This window comes from Dryas octopetala, chromosome 8 (genome assembly GCF_963921425.1).
Source record: "Dryas octopetala chromosome 8, drDryOcto1.1, whole genome shotgun sequence".
Taxonomy (NCBI): domain Eukaryota; kingdom Viridiplantae; phylum Streptophyta; class Magnoliopsida; order Rosales; family Rosaceae; genus Dryas; species Dryas octopetala.
In genome coordinates this window covers 345,479-369,506 of record NC_141373.1, presented here as the reverse complement: position 1 = coordinate 369,506, position 24,028 = coordinate 345,479, and the positions used below count along the sequence as shown (strand labels likewise).

Genomic DNA, 24,028 nt, shown 5'->3' with positions numbered 1-24,028 from the left:
ATTGAAGCAGATGAAATGACATGAAAAGACTGGCAACAACTCAATTGGACATTTGGACATGAATACCATGGCAGAAAATACATTGGGCACACCCAATCGGGTGAAACCCAGCTGTGCCCTATGTACTAAAAGCCCACTGTCATCCAGCAGTGGCATACTGGACTTTTTGATCGAAGTGAACCAAGGTGAAATTCACCACTGTGTATGTTTTCCGTCTACTTTAAAGTTTAAACAAACGAACATGGAAAGCATGCATGCATATGTATATGTAGAGCAGGTAGCTGCTACTACTTTTTTTTTTCCCTTAAAAGTGCTAGCTACTTCCGAAAGAGACTTCGCGTGCCATGTAGGCCTTGATTTATATCTGTAAAAAATAAATATATAATGTGAATGAAATAATTTGAGCAACACTCGTTTGTGGTATCTGAGATATTAGATCGATAATGGTTGATAGCTGAGTGTGTGAGAGTCCAATAATGAAGACAATAATCATGTGGGGCTTGGATTATGGCTGTTACTTTAATTTGTTTTGGTATATTTGTAATTATTCTACTTAAAAGTTCTGTCATTATTCGCTAATTGATACTTGAAATTTCGTCTGGTTCGGGTTTAATTTCCAACCATGCACGCAGGACTACTATATATGTAGGGACAGTAGTAGTTGGACTCATTTATGTTTAACAACCTATTCATTTCTTTTTCCACTTTTTTTCTCAACCTTCTGTATCACCTGATGTCAGCTGTGACGCACTCAATTATATATGTGATCATAATGTACTTTTTCTATGGGACAGATAAGTACTGATCATAATATTCTTAATTTGCCCGCCTGTTTGGATTTATTGGAGAGGCAACCATAATGTACGACACGTATGTATTTTTCTTTGGCCAGGAGGCCCAGGACATATATATATATGTATTTAATAATTAATTAAATAGATACCTGAATTCGTGAACAATATTGAAGCAGTAAAATTATAAGATAGACACATGATATCGATCAACCCCAAAGCTATCAATTAAATATTAGGGTCTATTAATTATTAGGTACTGACACATTTTTTTATTACTCAAAACACACCAAAAACCTTATACTTTCTTTGCGGGCCATCTTCTACAAATCTGGGCGTTCATGGTCTCTGTTTGTATCAGACCCTTTCTCTTTCCCCCTCTCTTCTCTTCTTCCCTCCCTCTCCCTTTATCTCTCTTCTCTCCTCTGTCCATCTCTCTACTATGTTGCAGCTTAATTGAACTAGTTCATATCTCGAAATCTTTATCAAAGAAACTGGGTAGTACTAGTGGTCCCTCTAATTAATTGAACTCCAAAAAAACTGCAGTTTCAGTTCACAAACTGCTTTCAGTTCACTTTGCAGTTTCAGAAACTGCAGTTTCACTTGTAGTTAGTAATTGCAACTGCAAGCCTGCAGCTCCAATAAACTGCAGTTTCATTTACACTGCAACTACAAGCTTGCAACTCAAATAAACTGCAGTTTCAGTTCATTTGCAGTTTCTGAAACTGCAGTTGCAACTCAAATAAACTGCAGTTTCTGAAACTGCAACTCCAATAAACTGCAGTTTCAACTCTAATAAATTGCAGTTTCAGTTCATTTACAGTTCCAGAAACTGCAGTTTCAGTTCACTTACAGTTTCAGAAACTGCAGTTTCAGTTTCAGTTCACACAAACTGCAGTTTCTGCAGTTTCAGTTCACAAACTGCAGAAAGTTCACTGTAAAACAGCAGTTTTTTATGCAGTTCCAGAAACTGCAGAAAACTGCAGTTTCAGAAACTGAACTAAACAAAAAAATCAAAAACCTAAACATAAATCGGCGAAAGGGGTCGTGGAACTCGCTGATCAGGAAGTCTGAGCTCTCGATCTTGCGACGTTGTCCAGATCGATCTTGCGACGTCGTCCAGAGAGAGAGAGGGTGGGCTGGTGGTCAACGCAGGTGGGGGATGAAGTTACTGATGGAGGAAATGAGAGAAAGGAAGAAGAAAAAAAAAGAAAGAGAAAGGAGAAGGAAAAAAAAGAAGAAGAAAGAGAAACGGAGGAGAGAGAAGAGAGAATGAGATCAAGGTGGGTAGTGGGAAGTATGGGTTGAGTGCATTATAATGTGGAGAGAGAAATCAAATGCAATGACCTAATTCTTAATAAAGTGACCTAATTGTTACATTTTATTGATCATGGTATTACATATTAAAAACAATAACTAGTATGTAGCTTAGGGTAATTAATTCTAAATATTATTCTGTCTTTGACCTTGAATAAAGGGCACAGACGCACAGTTAAAAAGAAAAGGACATTAATAATAATGGTATAAAATGGATATAGGCCCGGAGTGAGTCTTCGGTGGGGCTTGCCCCATTGGGTATCTCTCACATGAGGTGGGACTCACATGATTGTGGGTCCCACCTCATATGAGAGATGCTCCAATGGGGCAAGTCCCAGAAGATTTATCCTATAGGCCCGGCATGGCGCCCATATGTCATCAAAACAGACAGACTAGAGTACTAGACAGTAGTAGGGCACAGCCACACGGCCCGCACAGACGTGCACAATATGATATATTCATATATATAATTCAGGGTTATTAATTTTCAGCAATGCTCCTAAAAAAATAATGTTAAAGTAGGCAATGAGTCTAAAATAAAAAATACAAAAATTATGAGGTTTACATTAAGATGCATGCTTATAGAGTTATAGGCAATGAGTTTATTAATTTTCAAGACAAAGGCAGTGAGGTTGGTGTACCAAATATATTTTAAATTTTTAATGTATATGGTCCACGTAAAACAATTAAAAAGTTAAATAAAATGTTACAAGGAAAAAGGCAAAAGATTGAATGATCATACACTATGCAAGCGTTGAATTGCAGTGAAGACATACCATGCCATATATTCGACAAAAAAGAAGACATAGCATGCTGTCATGGAGGCCGATCACTTTTTTTATTTTTCCATTTTGATTGACTACTACTGATAGTTATGATATAACATTTTATAATACATGCACATGTTTTGATTGATTGTCTTTGACCCAGTATACTACCCGACGCCCATTGTGTGATAATGATTGAATTGAAGGGAGGATATATATAGGGTATATTCTAAAATTTAAAATGTACACATACAACACAACATGTTCATGTCGCATACGATTCTATTTTTAGTGGCTTAAGTCTATTTTATAATATGACAATCTATCACAGCTATCATTTATGGTGAGAAATTTTTCTGTAACAGAGATACAATTAATTTGATATCACAACTCAATAACATGATGACACATATGCTCTTATATTTTATTACATAAAACTTTATCCAATTTCAAGATAAATCTCATCGAATACAAATCAGCTCCTATATCTGTTATAGGTAAGTGTTTGTGAGTTCCATCCAGCAAAATCTCTCCCTTGCTAAATTTGTGAGACCCGAAATGATCAAAATTTCCTAATTATATTAAATTATGTGTTATTATTGTGTTTATTACAAAATAACATTGTTTTCAAATTTAGAATTAGTTAGGCAATTTGAGTTTCAATTAGTGTAATTTGATATTTATATATATTAGAAAAATAAAAATATGAAACTGACATGTTTTTAATCATAAGTATCAAATAAACACAAAAAATGTAACTAAATAGAGTATCCAAACACATGAAACCCACTGTATTAATTCATCACTTCAATTTATGTGTCACTTCAGAAGGAGAAAAAATCATCTCCACATTTTTTTTTTGCCCGGGATCATCTACACATTAAATATGGAAAAAAGTAAAAATTATGCGTGGCCTAAATTTATGATCTACTTGTCCCTATCAAAACTTAGGTCCAAAATCACTATCAAAACTTAGGTCCAAAATTAGTTGTGATTCTTGTGAATTTGTGATTGAAATATACCTAGTGTAATCGCAAAGCTTGTTTGCACTTGTTTCAAGTAAGTGCTTCTTTTCTTTGGATTTTGTTAAACAAATGATCATAAACTCAGCTGTACCCTAGGCAATGCAATACTAGTGCAATCGTAAATTCACAACTGATTTAAGTGCTTATTGTATTGCCTAGGATTCAGCAGAATTCGTGATGATTTTGTTTAACAAATTCCAAAGAGATAAAAACACTTGATAATGAAAAAGTGCAAACAGTTGCCTCGTCTCTTTTTCTCTATAAGGAGTTAAAGGACAAAAGATCGATCGAGTGGGTGACTTGTAATAATGCAAGATAAAAACTTCTATTCTACATTTCTACCAGATAAAAAGGAAAATCGATCATGTCTATTTATAAATTGAGAAAACAGTTTCTATTTTTAATAATAGAAGCATTGAAAATCAAACTAAAACTACAAAGTATTTTGTTGACCTCCCATAATTGCCTCTTCTAGAAGCTTTGTGTTTTTTTTTTTTTTCTGTTACAAAGGTACAATAATTCATGTAACTTATTTAATGTCCTGTGCCCATTTCATTAATTAATAAGTACAGAGTATGACAGTGATCGTTATGTTGGGTGGACAAATGTTATAACGATCGTTTGTCATACAATTAGTTTTTTAATTTTAAAATATCAAGGGATGTACTATTTAATACTATAGAGTTTAAATTTATAAATCACTATTAGATTTGTTGTTATAAGATATAAATATTTACTATAATTAAACCAGTTCTGATGCATCTGCAACTAAAACAATAACAATTGATAGTACGTATAATTACAGAGAAATAGATCTTACCCTCCCACCTAATATATATATATAGGAATTCTTTAGGCATTATTGGAGGAATAAATTCTAAAGGGAAATACTTAAATGCGTCATGAAAGAGAAAGAAGAATGAAAATAAGTATTCTATAATAAGCTTCATATAATTTGATTAGATTAATTAAGTATCATAATAAACACAAAAATGAATTTTACACTGATTTTGACATTGTTTGATGACTTTGTATCCTATAGAACAAAGAAGTAATTATGACACATAAGATTGTATTGTAGATATTTTTTCCATTAACATGGATTAAACCTAACTTATTGTCATATGGTACACTAATAATGTTCTGAGACCAATTTATAGGTGGCCTTGGTGGCTTGGACAACTAATATACAGGGCTTTAATGGCACAATTCTCAATTTGGAAGTTATTGATGATATTTACGTACCAATTAATCAATTATAAATAATTAGGAGGAAATATCTATGAGTTGCTATAATATGTACTAATTTGGAAGATTACAACAATAATCAATAACTTCCTTTATAAGCATTCATTATAAATGAATCTATTTATAAGTATATACAGTCATTGCGTAGAATTAGATTCCATTCCAAATTGAATGAAAACTTGTAAGTAGTCATTCTATCTTTGAGCATCGGCATCACCAATTGCAACTTGCAACCAGGCCACAAACCTCTCACATAGTCACATGACATGTACGTACTAAAGACAAACCAAGTTGGGTTATGGAACTCCTTGTCCTCCTTGGATTTAGACTCAAAATTTTTCTTTATGATTTTTAAACCAAAGTCCTTTAATTTAATAATTTATGTATGGCGGTCTCAAAATACTCATGCACAAGAAACAAATATAATGAACGGAGAGAGAAAGCTGCTACTTCCACGTGTCAACACTTCTAGGCACTTGGGAAATCGGACGGCTCAACATCGGCTATTTACGGTCTCAGGTAAGGGAAGTGATTTCACGCGGATGTAAGGCACGTGGGTAAAGGATTGATCCTTAGAAGGTGCCAAATACTGAATATTATTTTGAGAAATTGTTGTGTATCACCGTAAAAATAATATTATTAATTCACTTAAATAATAAAATGTGGATAATTATTAATTTTTAAAATATATTTTTTACCTTATTAATTTATAAAATTTTAAATATTAAATTTTTTTAAAATAATATATATTATAATCTAAATAAATTCATAATATTACATTAACAAATTACGTGGTGTTATGAAGGTATAATATTTTTTTAAGTTTCATTTATTATGACCAAAAAAATAAAAATAAAAATAAAAATGTTAATGTAAAATTGTAAATTGACTCAATTGGTTAGAACTTAGAAGTTAGAACGAGCTGTCTGTTTGTACCAAAAATAAAAAGAACGAGCTGTCTGTCTCTCTCTCTATTTGTCTCCACTCCAGCAGTGCAGACTTAGACTGCGGATTGCCATTTCTCCACGTCTTTTCACTGAAACCATTTAATTAGTCGGTATTTTGGTCCCAAAAATAAATAAGAAAACTGTGAAATACTGAAATGCTTCAAGCCTTCAACCCATTAATCACAGAAAAACAATAAACTCTCTCGCTCTCTATATATCTCTCTCTCGCTCTCTATATCTCTCTCTCTCTCTCTCTCTCTCTCTCTATCTCTATCTCTCAAAGGAGGCTTTTTAATTTATGAAACACCTCCATATTCGCATGAGCTAAGGAGCACACCTTCCTAGTTCCTAGGGAACTGTGTTTATGTCATTCACCGTCTTGGAATTGTCTCTCTCTGTAGATATGGGCTTTATTAGCTGAAGTCAATCTTTTTTTTATTTTGTTAGACTTCTTGGCCGGTCTTCCTTCACATCTTCTTCAGCTTCAGTAACCCAGAGGTAAGCTGATGATGGCTCTTGGCTTTTGCATGCCTCATTTTTTGTCTTTCATTCAAACCCTTTTGGTGCAATTTCATCACCTTCTTCCAATTTTCTTCCTCATATAATATAGTCCAATCCTTAATTTATTTTTCTTGTTTTTTTTTTTTTGCTTTATAAAATATGTTTTATATTGTTTCTGTGGTTGATGTGAAGGTTTTGGTTCAATGTATTTTTGATTGGCTTTGTGACCTTTGTCCAAGTACTCATTTGACACAGTGATTTTTTGTAAATATTTATTATATTATTATATTTCCTTTGTTTTTAGCAACGTTTTGAACTTTTGAAGAAAAGAAACTGTGGCATTAATTATTGATTTTCGTCAAACTTGTCCTCCTATAAATCTATAATATACAATTTAATTCATACTTCGTTTTCAGAGAAACCATTTTATTTTATTCTAGTCGTTTTTTTCTCCTTCTCTGTTTAATGATAACTTTCTTCTTTGACAAGAATGGTGTAAATTCATATAACCCAGTCATGGAAAATGCTTTGCTTCTTTGGAAGATAGTATAAGTAGCTATCAAAGCACATGAAAACATATCTAAATAACTTGGTATTGTTCTTGGGCTTTGCTAAATTTCTATGAAAGATACAAAAAGTCAAAGATGTTACTGGATTCCCGTTGGGTCAAAGGTGACTCGGCTCAAGTCTTGTTTTCATGATTTTCCTCATACTTTCTTAACCATTTCCAGCTATTTTAATTTATCTCTCTAATCCCTTACACTGCATATATGTTCTTTAGCAGACGAGATTCTCATTCTATTTAAGTTTTCAATAAATTATTCTGTTTTGGTGCCATCTGTTTATTTTCCGCTAATTAATTTGTTCCGCTTTTTCGGGGTCAGAGCCTTCTGGCCTTTTATGTTGAAGTGCAACTTGCAATGTAAGAGATTTGCTCCAAAAGCTCAAGTGCTTTACATATCACTGAAGCAGCTTTGTAGTTTTTGTTTTTGGTTGTTTTATCCAAGGACTAAAATCTAGTTTTCTGTTGTTTTTTCCCATTTAGAATTTCATTTTGGCTAACTTTTGGTGTGTAGTTTCGTTTTACTTTGACATTATCATGTTACAAAGTGGCTAATGCTTACACATGTACGTACATAAATTTTCTGTCAATTTTTCAGGGGATAGGAAGAAGAAGAAGGAGGATATTGATGCAAATCAAGCATAAAAGAGTGGAACTTTAACCTCTGCTACGAAGTTTGTGACCATGTCTTCTGGGTCTTGGATCACATCCATTTCATGTTCACCTTCTTCTGTGATTCAATCCTCAGAGGACACCTCTGTACCAGCCATATTTCAATGGCTGAGATTCATTTTCCTCTCTCCCTGTCCTCAGAGAGCTCTGCTATCTTCTCTTGATATCCTGTTCTTACTCACTCTCCTACTCTTTTCAATTCAAAAGCTTTATTCAAGCTTTGTCGCCAATGGCCGCGAAAGCTCTGACCTCAACAAGCTCCTCATCAGGAATAACAGAGCTCGGCTCAGAACTACTCTGTGCTTTAAACTCTCTGTGGCTGTGAGCATTCTCTTAACACTTTGTTATGCTGTTGCATGCACTTTAGCATTTACTAGAAGCACTGAGTTTCCATGGAAACTCGTAGATGGGCTGTTCTGGTTAATTCAGGCCATAACTCATGCAGTGATCACAGTACTTGTGGTCCATGAAAAGAGATTTGAAGCTCTTAAACACCCGCTATCACTTCGAATCTTTTGGGTTGCAAACTTCATTGTTATTTCTTTGTTTACAACGTCCGGGATAATGCGATTTGTTAAAGAAAGCAAGGAGCCTAGTTTGAGATTGGATGATATAGTTTCAATGGTGTCCTTCCCCTTATCACTTGTTCTTCTTCTTGTTGCCATTAGAGGATCAACTGGGATTACAGTGAACAGAGAATCTGAACGAGGAATGGATGTAGAAACCAAATTGTATGAACCCCTTTTGAACAAATCCAATGTGACTGGTTTTGCTTCAGCTTCCATGATTTCTAAGACCTTTTGGATTTGGATGAATCCTCTGCTCAGTAAGGGCTACAAAACCCCTCTAAAGGTTGATGAAGTCCCATTACTTTCCCCAGAACATAGAGCTGAAAGAATGTCAGCTCTCTTTGAATCGAAGTGGCCAAAACCACAAGAGAAATCAGCTCACCCGGTTCGAACCACATTACTCCGGTGCTTCTGGCAAGAAATTGCTTTCACTGCGTTCCTTGCAGTGATCAGGCTCTGTGTCATGTATGTTGGGCCTGTGCTTATCCAAAGTTTTGTAGATTTCACTGCAGGAAAAAGAAGCTCTCCTTATGAAGGATATTACCTTGTATTGATTCTTCTCTGTGCGAAATTTGTTGAGGTTTTGGCCACTCACCAATTTAACTTCAACTCCCAGAAACTTGGCATGCTCATTCGTTCCACTCTTATTACTTCTTTGTACAAGAAGGGCTTGAGGTTGTCATGCTCAGCTCGGCAGGCTCATGGGGTTGGACAGATTGTAAATTACATGGCTGTTGATGCCCAACAGCTCTCTGACATGATGCTACAGCTGCACGCTATATGGATGATGCCGGTGCAACTTACCATTGCATTGGTCCTTCTATATAACAACCTTGGTGCATCAACAATCACAGCATTAGTAGGAATCATTGGAGTTCTTGTGTTTGTTGTGCTGGGGACGAGACGGAACAACAGGTTCCAGTTTAATGTGATGAAGAATCGGGATTCAAGAATGAAGGCAACAAATGAGATGCTGAATTACATGCGTGTGATCAAGTTTCAGGCATGGGAGGAACACTTCAATAAGAGAATTCAAGCTTTCCGCGAGTCAGAGTTTAGCTGGCTTACCAAGTTCATGTACTCAATCTCTGCTAATGTTGTGGTTATGTGGTGCACCCCCGTACTTATTTCAACTCTCACATTTGGCACTGCAATCTTATTGGGTGTCCCACTCGATGCGGGGACAGTGTTCACAACCACAACCATCTTCAAAATTCTGCAGGAGCCAATAAGGACCTTCCCACAATCTATGATTTCAATTTCTCAAGCTATGATATCGCTTGGGAGATTGGATCGTTATATGTTGAGTAGGGAATTGGAGGAGGGTTCGGTGGAGAGAGAAGAGGGTTGTGATGGTAGAACTGCTGTGGAGGTTAAAGATGGTGCGTTTAGCTGGGATGATGAAAGCCAAGAAGCGGTTTTGAAAAATATCAATTTGATTGTCAACAAAGGGGAGTTAACTGCTATTGTTGGGACAGTTGGATCTGGAAAGTCCTCCCTTCTATCCTCAATTCTTGGTGAGATGCACAAATTATCAGGAAAGGTATGGTTTGGTAATTTTAGACCCTTTTCTAGATATCTCTTATGACCTAAAATCCCACCAAAGAAGCATAACCATGAGATAAATCACTCAAAAGCTTAAATTTAATCAAGTGTTTGTTTAATTAATAAGTTTTTTCTCAATAACAGGTACAAGTTTGTGGGACAACTGCCTATGTGGCTCAAACATCATGGATTCAAAATGGGACTATTGAAGAAAACATCCTATTTGGTTTGCCAATGGACAGAGAGAGATACCAGGAAGTTATCAGGGTTTGTTGCTTGGAGAAAGACTTGGAAATGATGGAGTTTGGAGATCAAACTGAGATTGGAGAGCGTGGCATCAACCTAAGTGGTGGCCAGAAACAGAGGATACAACTTGCCAGGGCTGCATATCAAAATTGTGACATATACCTTCTTGATGATGTCTTCAGTGCTGTTGATGCTCATACTGGATCTGAAATATTTAAGGTGACATTACTTTTATATATTCTCTACATTTGATTGATTGCACAGCAGTTGGACAGTCTAGCCTGTTCTTAAGATGATGGCAAATGATGTAAAACATATCTTGATCTTTGCAGTATAAATGTGCAATGTGCTTTCTCTTAAGATAGCATGCAAATCAAGAAAAAGTGATACTCATTGAATTTGATTTGTAATGCAGAATGTGTTACAACCCACTTTCTCTGTAAAGCTACTAATTCTTTTTTATTTTTTGGACACTGTAAAGCTACTAATTCAATTTGCATTGGACTGGTTCTTTTATCTAATTAAGATTATCATGTTTATGCTTTTTTGCAGGAATGTGTGAGGGGAGTGTTTAAAAGCAAGACAGTTTTACTTGTAACCCATCAAGTTGATTTTTTGCATAATGTTGATCTTATTTTGGTAAGTACTCAGGAGTCTTTTTTTTAAATTTTTTTTTCTTATGTTCACCAGTTTATTGCTTGAAGAAACTATAATTGCAATATGCCGGTGTCCCTCCGGCTTATACATTTATTTAAATACTTAATTGTCCCATCCTAATATCAGGTCATGAGAGATGGGATGATAGTTCAATCAGGGAAGTACAATGATTTGCTAAATTCAGGCCTGGATTTCAAAGCTCTAGTAGCTGCCCATGATAGCTCCATGGAACTTGTTGAAATGAGCACCACTATGCCCAGCAAAAGTAGTTCCCCCAGACCACAAATATCTCCTCAACCCTCTTCCAACCATGGGGAGGCCAATGGTGAAAACAACTCTCTGGATCAACCCAACTCTGATAAGGGAACTTCTAAACTCATCAAAGAAGAGGAGAAAGAAACAGGCAAAGTGAGCCTGCATATTTATAAAATTTATTGCACAGAGGCTTACGGATGGTGGGGCGTGGTGTTAGTGTTGTCACTGTCACTTTTGTGGCAAGCATCTCTAATGGCGGGTGATTATTGGCTGCAATATGAAACTTCAGCTGAGCGTGCAATGTCATTCAACGCTTCTGTGTTCATTACTATCTATGCAATAATTGCCGCTGTTTCATGTGTTCTGGTTCTGTTCAGAGCATTCTCTATGACCATTGTGGGGCTTAAGACAGCTCAAATTTTTTTCAAGCAAATTCTTCACAGCATCCTTCATGCCCCCATGTCATTTTTTGATACTACACCTTCTGGAAGAATTCTGAGTAGGGTAAGAATTCGTGGATTAGAGTGGCACATCTTTTTTTTTTTTTTTTTTTTTTTCTGTTTAAGTAGTAGTTTTTGTTGTAGTTGATGGGAGATTCTATTCTGTTTTGGATAGAAATTCATGAGTATATATCATCTTAGTTGCTAACTGATGAGAATTTATCCCCCAACAGGCATCAACTGATCAGACGAATATCGATCTATTTCTTCCCTTCATTTTGGGAATTACCATTGCAATGTACATCACTGTGCTCAGCATCTTTATCATCGTATGTCAATATTCGTGGCCAACAATATTCTTACTGATTCCACTTGTTTGGCTTAATATCTGGTACCGGGTAAGTTCATTCATTTTATTTTGCTGTTAACCTTTATTAGTATAAGAACTATTGTGTTAACATTGAATAAAAATGAAGCACCATTATACATATCTATAAATCTGTTACATGAAAAATAAAATCTCTAACTCTATGATTGCGGTCATGTATATTGTTGGTTATTTTTGAATAGTCTATATGACTCCAACTCCTGATCCTATGAATTACTGACATTATAGTTAAAATTGTCAAACTTGATGGCAAAAACTTTTATATTAATCAAAACTATATGAACTATATGAATCTGTCAGCAATGGTATTGCCTTGAATATATGCTAAAGGTTTTTGTTACTGTTTGGATTTTAGAGTTACTATCTTGCATCATCTCGTGAATTAACTCGACTGGATTCAATCACAAAAGCGCCTGTTATCCATCACTTCTCAGAAAGCATATCCGGGGTTATGACAATCCGCTCTTTCAGAAAGCAGGACAGGTTCACCAAGGAAAATGTTAAACGAGTTAATGCCAATTTGCGTATGGATTTCCACAACAATGGGGCAAATGAGTGGTTGGGTTTCCGTTTGGAGTTGCTTGGAAGTTTAATTCTCTGCATTTCCACTATGTTCATGATCTTGCTTCCAAGCAGTATAATAAAGCCAGGTACTTAAATCCTCCCATCCTCTTTTTTCGTTCAACACTTAATAAGATTTGCAATATCCCAATATCTAGTACTTGACTCTTGGTCACTCAATGATATGAGATGCCTAATAAATAATACTTATCTTTACTGATAAGTATTATCAGTAATGTCTTATTGATTCTTGGTATAACCAAGATTTCAGGTGTGTGTATCTTATTTTGAAATACCTGATATAGATGAGCTCCAGTAGATGAATGTCCAATGAAATGACTACTGCAGAAAATTGACTAAATCAGTTATTCTTCATGGTGCAGAGAATGTTGGTTTAACTCTCTCCTACGGATTGTCCCTTAACGGTGTGCTGTTCTGGGCCATATATATGAGCTGCTTCATTGAAAATAGGATGGTGTCGGTTGAGAGGATAAAGCAGTTTAGCAACATTCCGTCAGAGGCAGCCTGGGAGATGAAGGACCATGTTCCTCCTCCAAATTGGCCTGCCCATGGCAATGTTGAGCTCAAAGACTTGCAGGTAATTTGTCTTCAATTCTGTATGTCTTCTGAAAAAGCAACATTCAAACTTTATTTTCCATGAGCCGCTACACTCTAGCCATTTGTTTTCCCAAATAGCATTTTTGTAAGAGATCATAATTACGTCTCCATGGCTAGTGTCGTGGAAAGGCAAATGAAGGGGTTTGAATGCAAGTTCTCAATTGGTTGGTCATTTCCATTACTTTGTCTCAAGTTGTTCCTGTTGATGATGCCTTAAATTTGTGGCAAGCAGGTCAGATATCGTCCAAATTCTCCCTTGGTTCTCAAAGGCATTAGTCTGAGCATTCATGGGGGTGAGAAGATTGGTATTGTTGGTCGAACAGGAAGTGGGAAATCAACTTTAATCCAAGTATTCTTTAGGCTGGTGGAACCTTCAGGTGGAAAAATTATTATAGATGGCATCGACATAAGCACAATAGGGCTTCATGATCTTAGATCACGCTTCGGGATCATTCCTCAAGAACCTGTCCTTTTTGAAGGAACTGTGAGAAGCAACATTGATCCAGTAGCAACGCATTCGGATGAAGAAATTTGGAAGGTAAACATGAATTGATGCTACCTGGTTTCCTGATTTATTAAAGCTAATACTAACCCATGTCAGGTCATGTGGTGGTGCTTAGATGCTTATTTGCATTTATCTTATTTTTCTTGTAGAGCCTTGAACGCTGCCAACTTAAAGATGTGGTGGCTGCAAAACCTGAAAAACTTGATTCTTTAGGTATGTGATGTGACTCTCTCTCACCATAGTTCTCTGCTTCTTGAAAACCAAATAACCTAACATGTTAGTATTAGGTACTGATCATTTCCATTCAATTTTAATTTAATAGTGGCTGATGATGGAGACAATTGGAGTGTGGGGCAAAGACAGCTTCTGTGTTTGGGGCGAGTTATGTTAAAGCACAGCAGGCTCCTGTTTATGGATGAGGCCACGGCTTCAGTTGATTCACAGACTGATGCTGTAATACAAAAGATCATCCGAGAGGATTTCGCTGCCTGTACAATTATTAGCATTGCTCACAGAATACCCACCGTGATGGATTGCAATAGAGTTTTAGTAGTAGATGCAGGTGAGTGTTCTCTATCTCTCTTGCCTAATTAGGATTCCATTCCAATTGTGTCAGTCAGGCTTGGCATTGGTTTGCCAAATGAAGCTTGTTGCTGATATCCCTATGTTTCTGTCTCTTAACAGGACTGGCTAAAGAATTTGACAAACCATCGCGCTTGCTTGAGAGGCGATCACTGTTCGGGGCATTGGTTCAGGAGTACGCCAACCGCTCAGCCGGACTATAATTGAGCAATGATTCCATTGATGCTTATGTTGGCAAATTTTCCAAGTTCAAGTGCCTGCACTTCTGGAAAAATAACATGACTCAGTGACATAAAAGGAGCCATCCCATCATTTTTCAAAAAGACAAAAGAAGAAAGGCCCTTCTCCCTCACTGTGTTGGAAGATCAACCACAAGTGCATATCAGCATAATACAAGTCCAAGTCAAACCTACCTTAGATTTGTGGCAACCACAAGCACTGCATATATGTTAGCGGTACTCTGTCTAGAATGAGCATTTAGATGAGAATAACATATCATTTCTTGAAGTCTTAAAAACTTTTGTTGCACACGATTTATGAGTCAGATATATGCTTCTTGACAAAAGAATAATCTGATTATTGAGGTAGCTGTATAGTTAATAAGGAAGCTCATGTGTGAAATGCCATCGTCGACTATAAGAACAATCTGATAAAGCTAGAAGCCCAGCTAGAAATGCAATATTCAATCATGTATTTTAAAAACATCAGTCAAGAAATCATGGGATCTTCCAATGAAGGTCAACTCTTTCAATGGTAACATATTCTTTCCGGTTAAAAGTTAAGACTGAATGAAGGGGAGATTTCTGTATTTTTCCCTCCATTTTGTTAACCATGTCATGTAAAATCCCAATATACGGTATATACCCTTAACAATAGTAATACTAAATTTATCGAAACTCAACCAACTACCATTCAGATCACCACATTCAACTCCCATCACATTTAAATACACAATTTTTTCTTTTTAATTCTTTCACATCCTTTGACCAAAAAAAAAAAAATTTCACAATTAAAAAGAGAAAAACACACCTATTTGTTGAAAGAACAAATTTTTCTTTTTCTTTTGAAAGAAAAACCTTTTTTTTTTTTAAATAGAAAAACGTGAATAAAGGGTTGCAGCGTTTTAAGATGCAGTACTAGTAGGTCATATAGACGCAGCGTCGCTACTCTAAACCCCAACATAAACCCTCACTCTGCCGTAAACACACAGAGACTCACAGAGAGATGGGAAGGTCACGAAGGAAGTACAAGCAATCGAGGACGAAGGTCCGCGTGGGTCTGCCGAAGAAGAAGCCCAACATGTTCAAGCCAGCCTTCTGTCTCCCTCCAAAGCTCCGCGCTTTAATGGAACAAGACCCATCTGGGCCTAAATGGGACCCCGAGGGCTCTGTTATCCAAAACTACAAGTCCTTCGGCGTAGTTTCGAATCCTAACTTGCTCAGCGTTCGATCTCGGACCTCTCACATCATCGAAAGCGATTCTCTCCAGGTCCCCCCTCCTCCGTCGTCCAATCAGGCCGAAGCCGCCGAGCTCGACCCCATCGACAGTGGTAGCGATCTCGAAGAAGACGGTCGGTTCTCTCTCCCCCTTCTGAATTACAAATTGGGATTTGTTTTTTATTTTTTTGGTAAAAAAAGGAATGGAAGCTTAGGGCTATTCTAATTTTAATGGAATAATTGATTGTGAATCTTAAGAAAGTTGCAATTGAAGTTCAAATTGGCTTATTGGAAAGGAAAGATTAGATTTTTTAAGACTAAAGTTTTCTACTTGAGTGGTACTTGAGTTTGATTTTAGCTTGCAGAGCTAAACCCTCATATAATCTTCTACTTCCATTCTTTTGCAGGAAACATAAGAGAAATAACCCTAACCGTTTATTGTCTTCTTAACAATCCAACAATCCCAGAAAAAATTTGTAATAAGTTTTGCAATGCGCAATGAGTCAATGACAGAGGAAAAGATTCATAACCTTTAATGGCATGCCTATTTTTCATTTTTCTTTTAACTTTTGTATGTTCAAGATTAACTCTTCTACAAAATTTCAATTGTTCTGTTTTTTTTTTTAATTGGTTTGCTCCATTTCTGTACTTGTGTTCTTCTTGAGTAAGCTGATCAAATGTACGAAATTTTTATTACTTCATGAAATATTTGTCAAGTAGATAGGATGGAGATCACCCTATTGAGTTATCTTCTTGTTTTCATACTTTATTAAAGAGTGGCTTTGGTGAGAACAGAACACTCTTGATTTAGCTAGTTTATTGAATGACAAACTTCTATAAGGTTATTAGTGACGCAGTTAACTGATGTATAAAGTACCCTTGCTCCTTGGCTTGTAATGACTGTGTTAGTTTCTCTTAGATTCACTGCTCATGTGAATTGCATACATTCATTGCAGAACTTCTTGGTTATCTTATTTTCTTCTCTCCCCAAGTTATGAAACTGTTGATTGCTATTTCTGACTTTTCTTTGGGCTATACAGATTTAAAAACTACTCTAGGGAAAAAACGGAGAGACGGAAAATCTGCATCACTACAACCATTAACTGCCATGCAACGTATTTATATTGGTCGGCTCATTGAGAAATATGGAGAAGACTATCAGGTGGGATACAAGCTTTTATATTATAAGAACTTTAAGTTTGTATAACATGGACTTTTTTAACATGGACTTTTTGCTTTGCAGAGAATGTTCATGGATACAAAACTAAATGCAATGCAGCATTCTGTTGCAACTTTGGAGAAATTGTGCAAACGGTATAACATATTTAAAGATAAAAATCCGTTGATATTGGCCCGTTGAGCTTTGCATGGGGACCTTTTGGGAGTCATTCGAACACTATGAGATCTTTTGTCTTTTCATGATATTGTATGGTGTTAACTTATACAAATGAGTTATCGTATGATATGTAAAACTTTCTGGTTCATTAATGATATGTTTCCCCAAGCTTCTTTGGACTTGAATATGATGTAATTGATTTAGGTCTTATTCAGTTAGTCCTCAATTTGCCATGAACGTGATTAGAGTGTGTTTCTGATCTGGATAGTAGCCAAAAAAAGTGAAATGAAAGCAAAGAGTGTAACAGAACAAGATTGCAAGCATGGAATAGTGAAATTAAAGAGGGAGAAGTTCAAATGTACAATGAAATTTTATAGAAAACTTTGGTAAACTATATTATGCCTTATTGTACTAACAAGATGAGAAAAGTTGAACCTCGCTTCTGGCAATTTAGTCCATTCAAGTGACAAGTAAATAAAATGTCCGTCTCTTAAGAAGTTCAATGTAAAGCCTATACAGTGTTCAATTCAACCTTGGAAATAATCAAAAACATCAATACTATAATAGCAAGATGTATTTACACAACCAGGTTACTGGGGTAGATCCAAATGCAAAGCAAAGCTAGTGTTGACAAAATTAGAGTACCTCACATCCCATCAGCTTTTCAAAGGCCTCCCTCTAAAACTCAGCGTCTCCTTGTTCTTGTGTATTTCAAGCAACCTTTCAAGGGATACAAGGGACCAAGTTTCCTCTGTCTGGGCATATACTTTTTGTTTTAGAGAGTCCATTATTATGCTTACATTACCAAAGCCGTATATCTGGTGACCATTATGCATCCTCCAAGGTTTAGGCCTAAATAGCAAGCCAAGCTGTTGCGCATGGGCTTCAATAACATCTTTCAAAAGTCATCTCATCACCAATGTCATCCATGTTTGCTTGGGCTGCTGCTGCTTTCTGCTGTTCCTCAAATTGCCTTTGCTCAACCACCCTGACATAGCTAATATTAGGTTGGACCACCTCTATACCTTCAACAGCTTGATTCATCTTGCCAACACCACAATTAAGCAGATAGTGAATGCTTTCATTTGCATGAAGCTCCTCAGGAATAAGTTCCTTCATAAGTTCCTTCATGTTTGATTCTTCATGAGAGCATCGTATTCATCCTTCATGGCAATTTGCCAATGATTGTATTTGGAAGCCTGGGTGAAACTCGTTGGTTCAAGAGACATGGGGTCAGAGCAGGCGGCAGAGAGAGCATGGGGTAAGGGATGAGGACGGGTCGAAGTGTATAAGGGTTTTGGGGCAGGACCAAAGGGGATGATGGACTTGAGACTCTTAAAATTGTGGGGAGGGTTTGGTGTATCGGGAGAGTTGGGGAAAAGAGATGGGTCAAGAGGGGAAGAAGGAGGAGTGGACGGGTTAAGAGGGGAAGAAGGGGGCGTCGACATGGGTGATGGATTTGTGGTGTCTGGGAGGGACGCTGGGGTCGTGGAGTGGGAGGAAGAGGAAGGGACGGCTTCTGTTGGAGCAGAGGAAAGAGTTTGTGTTGGGTCAGAGTGTGTGGGGTCAGATTGAGATGGGCTTGCAGAGGGGTTGACTAATGGGCTTGACACTTTTGCTGCCTGTGGGGCCGTATTTTCTTGCAAGGTGGCAACTGATGGAGATTCAGGAATAATAGGGGCAGATTGGGTTGGACTTGTAGAATTGTTGATTTGTGGAGAGGTCAAGCTGGGCCCAATATCAAAGTGAGCGGCAGGTGTGGACTGGGTGGCAGGTGTAGTCTGAAGTTGTTGATAGGGGAAACTTGCTTCATCAAAAATCACATTCCGGGAGATATAAATGCGACCTGAAATGGGATCAAGACAACGATAGCCTTTATAATGGTCAGCATAGCCAATAAATACACAGGGAACAGATTTAAAAGATAATTTATGCATGTTGTATGGCACCATATGAGGGAAGCAGGCACAACCAAAACTTTTGAGAAATGTATAATCCGGTGTGCGGTGAAGTAATTTCTCATAAGGAGATATGTGGTCAAGTTGAGGAGTTGGTAGGCGATTAATCAGAAAAACCGCAGTGGAGAAGGCTTCAACCCAAAAGCTGTGGTGCAAGCGGGATTGGGCTAACAAACAAAGTCCCACTGCAACAATATGTCGATGTTTCCTTTCCACCACTCCATTTTGCTGGGGAGTGTAAGGACATGAGATCTGATGAGATATTCCATGATCACGTAAAAAATTCATAAATAATTTGCTAGTAAATTCACCGCCACCATCAATCTGCAGTTGTTTGATGCTAGAGCTAAAACGATTTTCCACCATTTTTTTGAAGTGAATAAACGTAATAAGGACTTCTGATTTCTTAGCCAATGGATATAACCAAGTGAACCGAGTATTATCATCGACAATGGATAAATAATAACGATAACCAAAATTTGAGGAAATTGGTGCAGGGCCCCATAAGTCAAGATGTAATAGTGCTAATGGAGATTGAGCATGAGACTGTCTATATTCAAAAGGCAATCGACAAGATTTGCCTAATGGGCAGATATGACAATTCTTATTGGAGACAATGGTACCATCAAGTGGTAAGTGGTACTTATTCAACACTGTAGCAAAAACTGAATGAGATGGGTGTCCAAGTCGGGCATGCCACACGTCTTGTGTTGTACGCTTTCCATAACAAGCCATCTGACGAGCAATGTGAGGGGTTGTCTGAATATGATAAAGGCCAGCGGAACTACTGCCAGTAAGGAGTACCGTCCCCGTCTTGTTGTCCTTCACATGAAAACCATTAGCATTCAACTCAAAGAAACAATCATTATCACAGCAGAAACGACGGATAGAGATCAAGTTCTTGCGGATTGCAGGCACACATAAAACTTCATTAAGATGTAGTGATTTATGTAACCCAGTCAACTTTGTATTGCCAATATGTGTTATTGCTAACTGATTGCCATTCCCAACAATAATTTTATCTGTACCTGTGTAAGGATGAGCATTTGGGAGAGAGGTGGCGTTGGCTGTCATGTGGTGAGTAGCACCTGAATCAAAGCACCAATTGAGGTTTGCCACATCATCAGTAGAAGGAGAAGAGGTGGTCAAATTTTGTGCCATGTATGCATGAGGCCTTCGGTCAGGACAAAAACGGGCTATGTGCCCTGGCTTATCGCACCGAAAACAAATTACTTCACTCTGTTGGGTCTTTGAGGAATGGCCTTGTGGTGTTGGAAGAAGTGGAGGACGACCATCAGAGAGAGTCGCAGGAGAAGAAGCGACAGCAGTAGATTGTTGGTCGCGAGGCTGAGAGTGACGATCTGGAACCCAAGCCCCTTGAGTCGGCTCCCAATGCTCTGTTCTCCTTGATCCACGTCCTTGATTCCAATTTCTGCCACGACTGCGTCCTCTTCCAGATCCGTGATGCGAATTGTGATTGTGATTGTAATTGTGATTGTGACTGGGCATATTTGAATTGAAGGTGCGCTCGTTGGGCGCACGGTCAGCAACCATAGCAACTCCTGAAGCCATGGTAAGAGACATCCTTTTCTGTAGATGCTCTTCTCTTAGAGTTAGATCATAGAAGCGATCGAAATCAATATCGGGATGAAGGTGAAGTGTTGTGGCTAACTCTTTGTATTCAAGTCCAAGTCCATCCAGAACATAACTGATGAGTTCATCATCAGCCATTGTTGCTCCAGCTTGTGTGAGAGAATCGTAGAGTGATTTGGCATGATTGAGATAATCAGTCACTGTTGTGTTGCTGTCCTTTTTGAGAGTGCGAATTTGGTCTCGAAGAATCCGTACACGGGTACTAGCAAGAGGTGAAAGGCGCTTAGCCAGCATGGTCCAGGCCTGATAAGCAGTGGTACAAGGAATGAGAAGTGTTTTGATGGAGGAGGAGGAAGTCGCTTTGATCCAACTCAGGACCAATTTATCCTTGGCTAACTCAGGGTGCACAGATCCATCTTCTTGTACTTTGGGTGGGTCTGTGTTGTTCTTGACAACAGTTGCAAGGCCGTGCATCTCCAATACATCTTCAAATTGGGATTTCCAACTCAAGTAGTTGGTGCGATCCATAGGAACTGGGAACAAGGATGAGATATTGAAGGAGGTGGGCAAAGAATGGGATGAAAAAGGAGGTGAGGAAAGTTTTGACATTTCAGAAATCAGTTTTGACATATCAAGATTGTTTGATTCTCCAGAGTTAGGTGTGTTGGCCATTGGTTTGGGTAGGATCGATGTTTTGAGGGTTAGCTCCGAAGGGCTCTGATACCATATAAGAAAAAGGACTCAAGAGGAAGAGAGAGGGATGAGAGCAGAGAGATTAAGAACAATTGCCACAATCAAGATCATCATTCTGTATATTTTCTGCAGTATAAATAGGTGTACATGGGTTAGACTTTCTCAAGTCTATTTACAGAAACTTCAGCAGTATAAGGTAAGTACAATCAATTATATATATTACAGAGGAATGGTCAACTAAACATTATGGCTGATGAATCCCGTGAGTGTGGTTAGGAGACTTCAAAGGCTGATGTAAGGGGATCAGCTGATTTCATGGGACTTGACAGATTGGATGGGATCTGCTGGTGTAGTATTCTCTTTACCAACCTTATACCAATTCGAAACCTCTCCAAAGTTCGGGTTTTTATTTAACCAGCAACACAAAGCTGTTATCCATTTGGGGAAGAAAAACTTCACCATCATATCTACCATCATATGAATGGGAATAGCAGAAGCCCAACTCATGACCCAATTGAGCTCATCAATCCTCTGATTTGCAGGGTTCACATGGAAATCTTGTAGGACAAGCTGCAACTTGGGAACTATAAACCTATACATAAGTTGTTCCCAAATGGCAGCATCAAACACCTTCTTCCAGGGTGAGAATATGGCATAAGCCGAACCATGGCTTGGCTGCCATGTGTCGAGAACATTACCCAACTTGAACCATATGGTAGGATACAACTCCTCCAATCTTTCTCCCAATAGTGGTAGCCATGGATGCACCCAAACGTGGATCGGAATAGTGTCCCAATGTGGTTCCCACAAGTCCACAGCATCCTTCAATTTAGGGAAGACTACCATATCCAATATGGCATCAAGGACAGGAGGGGGAAGCAGGTTCTCCCAAGACTCCAAAAAACAAAGCATGGGTTCAGGGTCCTTGGCTTGCCAGGTATGGATGCCAGCAAGTCTCACTGCAGGTACCACAACCTCGAAAACCAATTGGGTATAGGGTGACATTGAATAATTAATCTCTTCCTCTCCATTCAGCAAAGTCTTCCAGGTGCATACCATGTCCAAGCCATGCAAGGGGTTCTGCAGAGGATCCCAACCCTGAAACATCCTCATAAACAAAGGCAGAGCAAAGGAGCAGGCAATGTAAGACAAGTTATATAACTTATAGTCATTAGCATACCTTCTCTGCAGGTCACTGAAGCACTTTTCCAGTGAGTCCAAAGTCAATATTCCAGCGGAATTCTCTTCTTCCAGTCGATCCAACACACAGTCATGATACCCTCCAAGCTATCCAATTGCTGCTTCTGCCTAGCTGCCTCTGCTTCCAACCTCTCTTTCTCATTCTTGAAGCGGATGGCTGTCTCTCTATCATTCCTCAAATCCCTATCAATCTTACAGATAGCATCCTCAATCAAGTCTAGAATCAACCTGATGTTGTACTGTAGCTCGGGCATGGGAACATCCTCGTCTTCTCTGGCTTTCTCTTGGTCATAATCATTCAAATTCTCCACACTGGTCAAGATTCGAACCCAAGGTCCCCGCATATCAATCACCTTGTCCACAAAAACCTCCACACCCTCCTTCTCTTCCCGCTTCTCGGCTAACAACTCCTTGGCAGATACATACTGCTTCTTGTTATTCCTGTTCTTCTTCTTCCACAAAAGTCTCTTTTTGGTGGTGGTGGTGGCAGGCAGACCAACATTAGGCTGGTTGTTGTTGGGCTTGTCGCATTGATCCAATTCTTCTTGGATGTTGGTCTCCTTGTAATCATTGAAACCCATGCCCATATTTTTTGGCCTCAACTTGGGTTCTATAGGGGTGACCATGCCCTGCTCATTCTTGCCAAGTCCACCTCCTTTGTACCCCATGCTCTTAAGCACCTTCATCCCAAAGCCCTTTGTGTGTTTCTCGAACTCCCCCAGAACCCCATTCCCGAAGATTCGATTCTGACGAGTCTGATCAGTCGACTGCTGCAATTTGAGTTTTTCCCTCTCCTCTTGTCTCCTCAAAGCTCCGTCCTTTATCTTGTTCCCAAACGCCATCGGCAAAAAATTGTCGTCAACGTCGTCCCCTAAGGAATTCAAATCACCAAAACCCAAACCAGAACCCGCAGTGCCACCAAGCCCAACCCCATGAACAATGTCAGGCCTATCATCATCGTTTTGCTGCCTGGAATTGTTGTCCATCTTCTGAATCTCCTGGTTGGGGATGACAATGCCGGTGGAGACGAAATTGACACCGACAATGCGGTCTTTCCTCCTGCGTTTTCTGGAAGACTCTTCATCGTGGTCGTCGGAGTACTCGGCAGAGAATATGCCGTAGAGGACATCGTCTTTGGTCTGGGTTGTCTTCTGCTTGCGCTTCTTGCTGTAAAAGAAGTCGCCGTCGATCCAGTGGCCGTCCTCGTAATCGTTCTCCATTCCAAACCTCTCCATCTCCTGATCATAATCTTCTTCTTCCATCACAGACGAGTGTTAATCTGAATAGGAATACGATCACTAGAAGGATTTGGAGGGAATCGAATCTGTAACTAATCTAATCTTTTTGTTATTTTATTTAGTTTCAATAAGAGAAGTCTTTAACCAGAAGTCAGCTTAGGATTGAGTTAGTTTCTTTTTTCAATAAGAGGGTAGAATTAAATAAATAACGTGTTTAATAATGTTAGAGGTTAAATGCTTCTCTGTTAATCTTATTGTTTCTTGAGATCACGTTAATCTTATTGTTTCTTGAGGTCACGAGTTCTTTCATAAATCCTTAAATTTTCTTTAGTTCATGTCATAAGACAACATAAGGATGCAAAAATTGCAAAACCATCG

General features: G+C 38.2%; 2 protein-coding genes and 1 pseudogene across 2 annotated transcripts; 2 read left to right on the top strand and 1 right to left on the bottom strand.

The window, feature by feature from the left end:
• Positions 1 to 6,357: 6,357 nt before the first annotated feature.
• Positions 6,358 to 14,736, top strand: LOC147275556 (ABC transporter C family member 14-like). The gene is made up of 12 exons (XM_086252873.1): positions 6,358 to 6,593; positions 7,757 to 9,942; positions 10,089 to 10,409; positions 10,743 to 10,829; positions 10,974 to 11,606; positions 11,776 to 11,940; positions 12,286 to 12,580; positions 12,875 to 13,089; positions 13,342 to 13,647; positions 13,764 to 13,827; positions 13,937 to 14,176; positions 14,299 to 14,736. The coding sequence occupies exons 2-12, from the start codon at positions 7,843 to 7,845 to the stop codon at positions 14,397 to 14,399; spliced, it is 4,527 nt and encodes a 1,508-aa protein (XP_086108999.1). The 5' UTR covers positions 6,358 to 6,593; positions 7,757 to 7,842; the 3' UTR covers positions 14,400 to 14,736.
• A 369-nt stretch (positions 14,737 to 15,105) lies between these two features.
• On the top strand, positions 15,106 to 17,153 carry LOC147275555 (nucleolar-like protein). The gene is made up of 3 exons (XM_086252874.1): positions 15,106 to 15,766; positions 16,673 to 16,794; positions 16,876 to 17,153. The coding sequence occupies exons 1-3, from the start codon at positions 15,421 to 15,423 to the stop codon at positions 16,990 to 16,992; spliced, it is 585 nt and encodes a 194-aa protein (XP_086109000.1). The 5' UTR covers positions 15,106 to 15,420; the 3' UTR covers positions 16,993 to 17,153.
• Positions 17,154 to 17,418: 265 nt separating this feature from the next.
• Positions 17,419 to 23,659, bottom strand: LOC147275554 (septin and tuftelin-interacting protein 1 homolog 1-like; annotated as a pseudogene).
• Between the last annotated feature and the right edge of the window lie 369 nt (positions 23,660 to 24,028).

What these genes read in the sequence shown, in the direction of transcription:
- LOC147275555 (XM_086252874.1), top strand. Translation starts at nt 15,421, where the DNA reads ATGGGAAGGTCACGAAGGAAGTACAAGCAATCGAGGACGAAGGTCCGC. An exon ending in TAGCGATCTCGAAGAAGACG is followed by an intron (nt 15,767 to 16,672) that starts GTCGGTTCTCTC and finishes TGGGCTATACAG; the next exon opens with ATTTAAAAACTACTCTAGGG. An exon ending in AATATGGAGAAGACTATCAG is followed by an intron (nt 16,795 to 16,875) that starts GTGGGATACAAG and finishes TTTGCTTTGCAG; the next exon opens with AGAATGTTCATGGATACAAA.
- LOC147275556 (XM_086252873.1), top strand. Translation starts at nt 7,843, where the DNA reads ATGTCTTCTGGGTCTTGGATCACATCCATTTCATGTTCACCTTCTTCT. An exon ending in CTGGAAGAATTCTGAGTAGG is followed by an intron (nt 11,607 to 11,775) that starts GTAAGAATTCGT and finishes ATCCCCCAACAG; the next exon opens with GCATCAACTGATCAGACGAA. An exon ending in AGTTTTAGTAGTAGATGCAG is followed by an intron (nt 14,177 to 14,298) that starts GTGAGTGTTCTC and finishes GTCTCTTAACAG; the next exon opens with GACTGGCTAAAGAATTTGAC.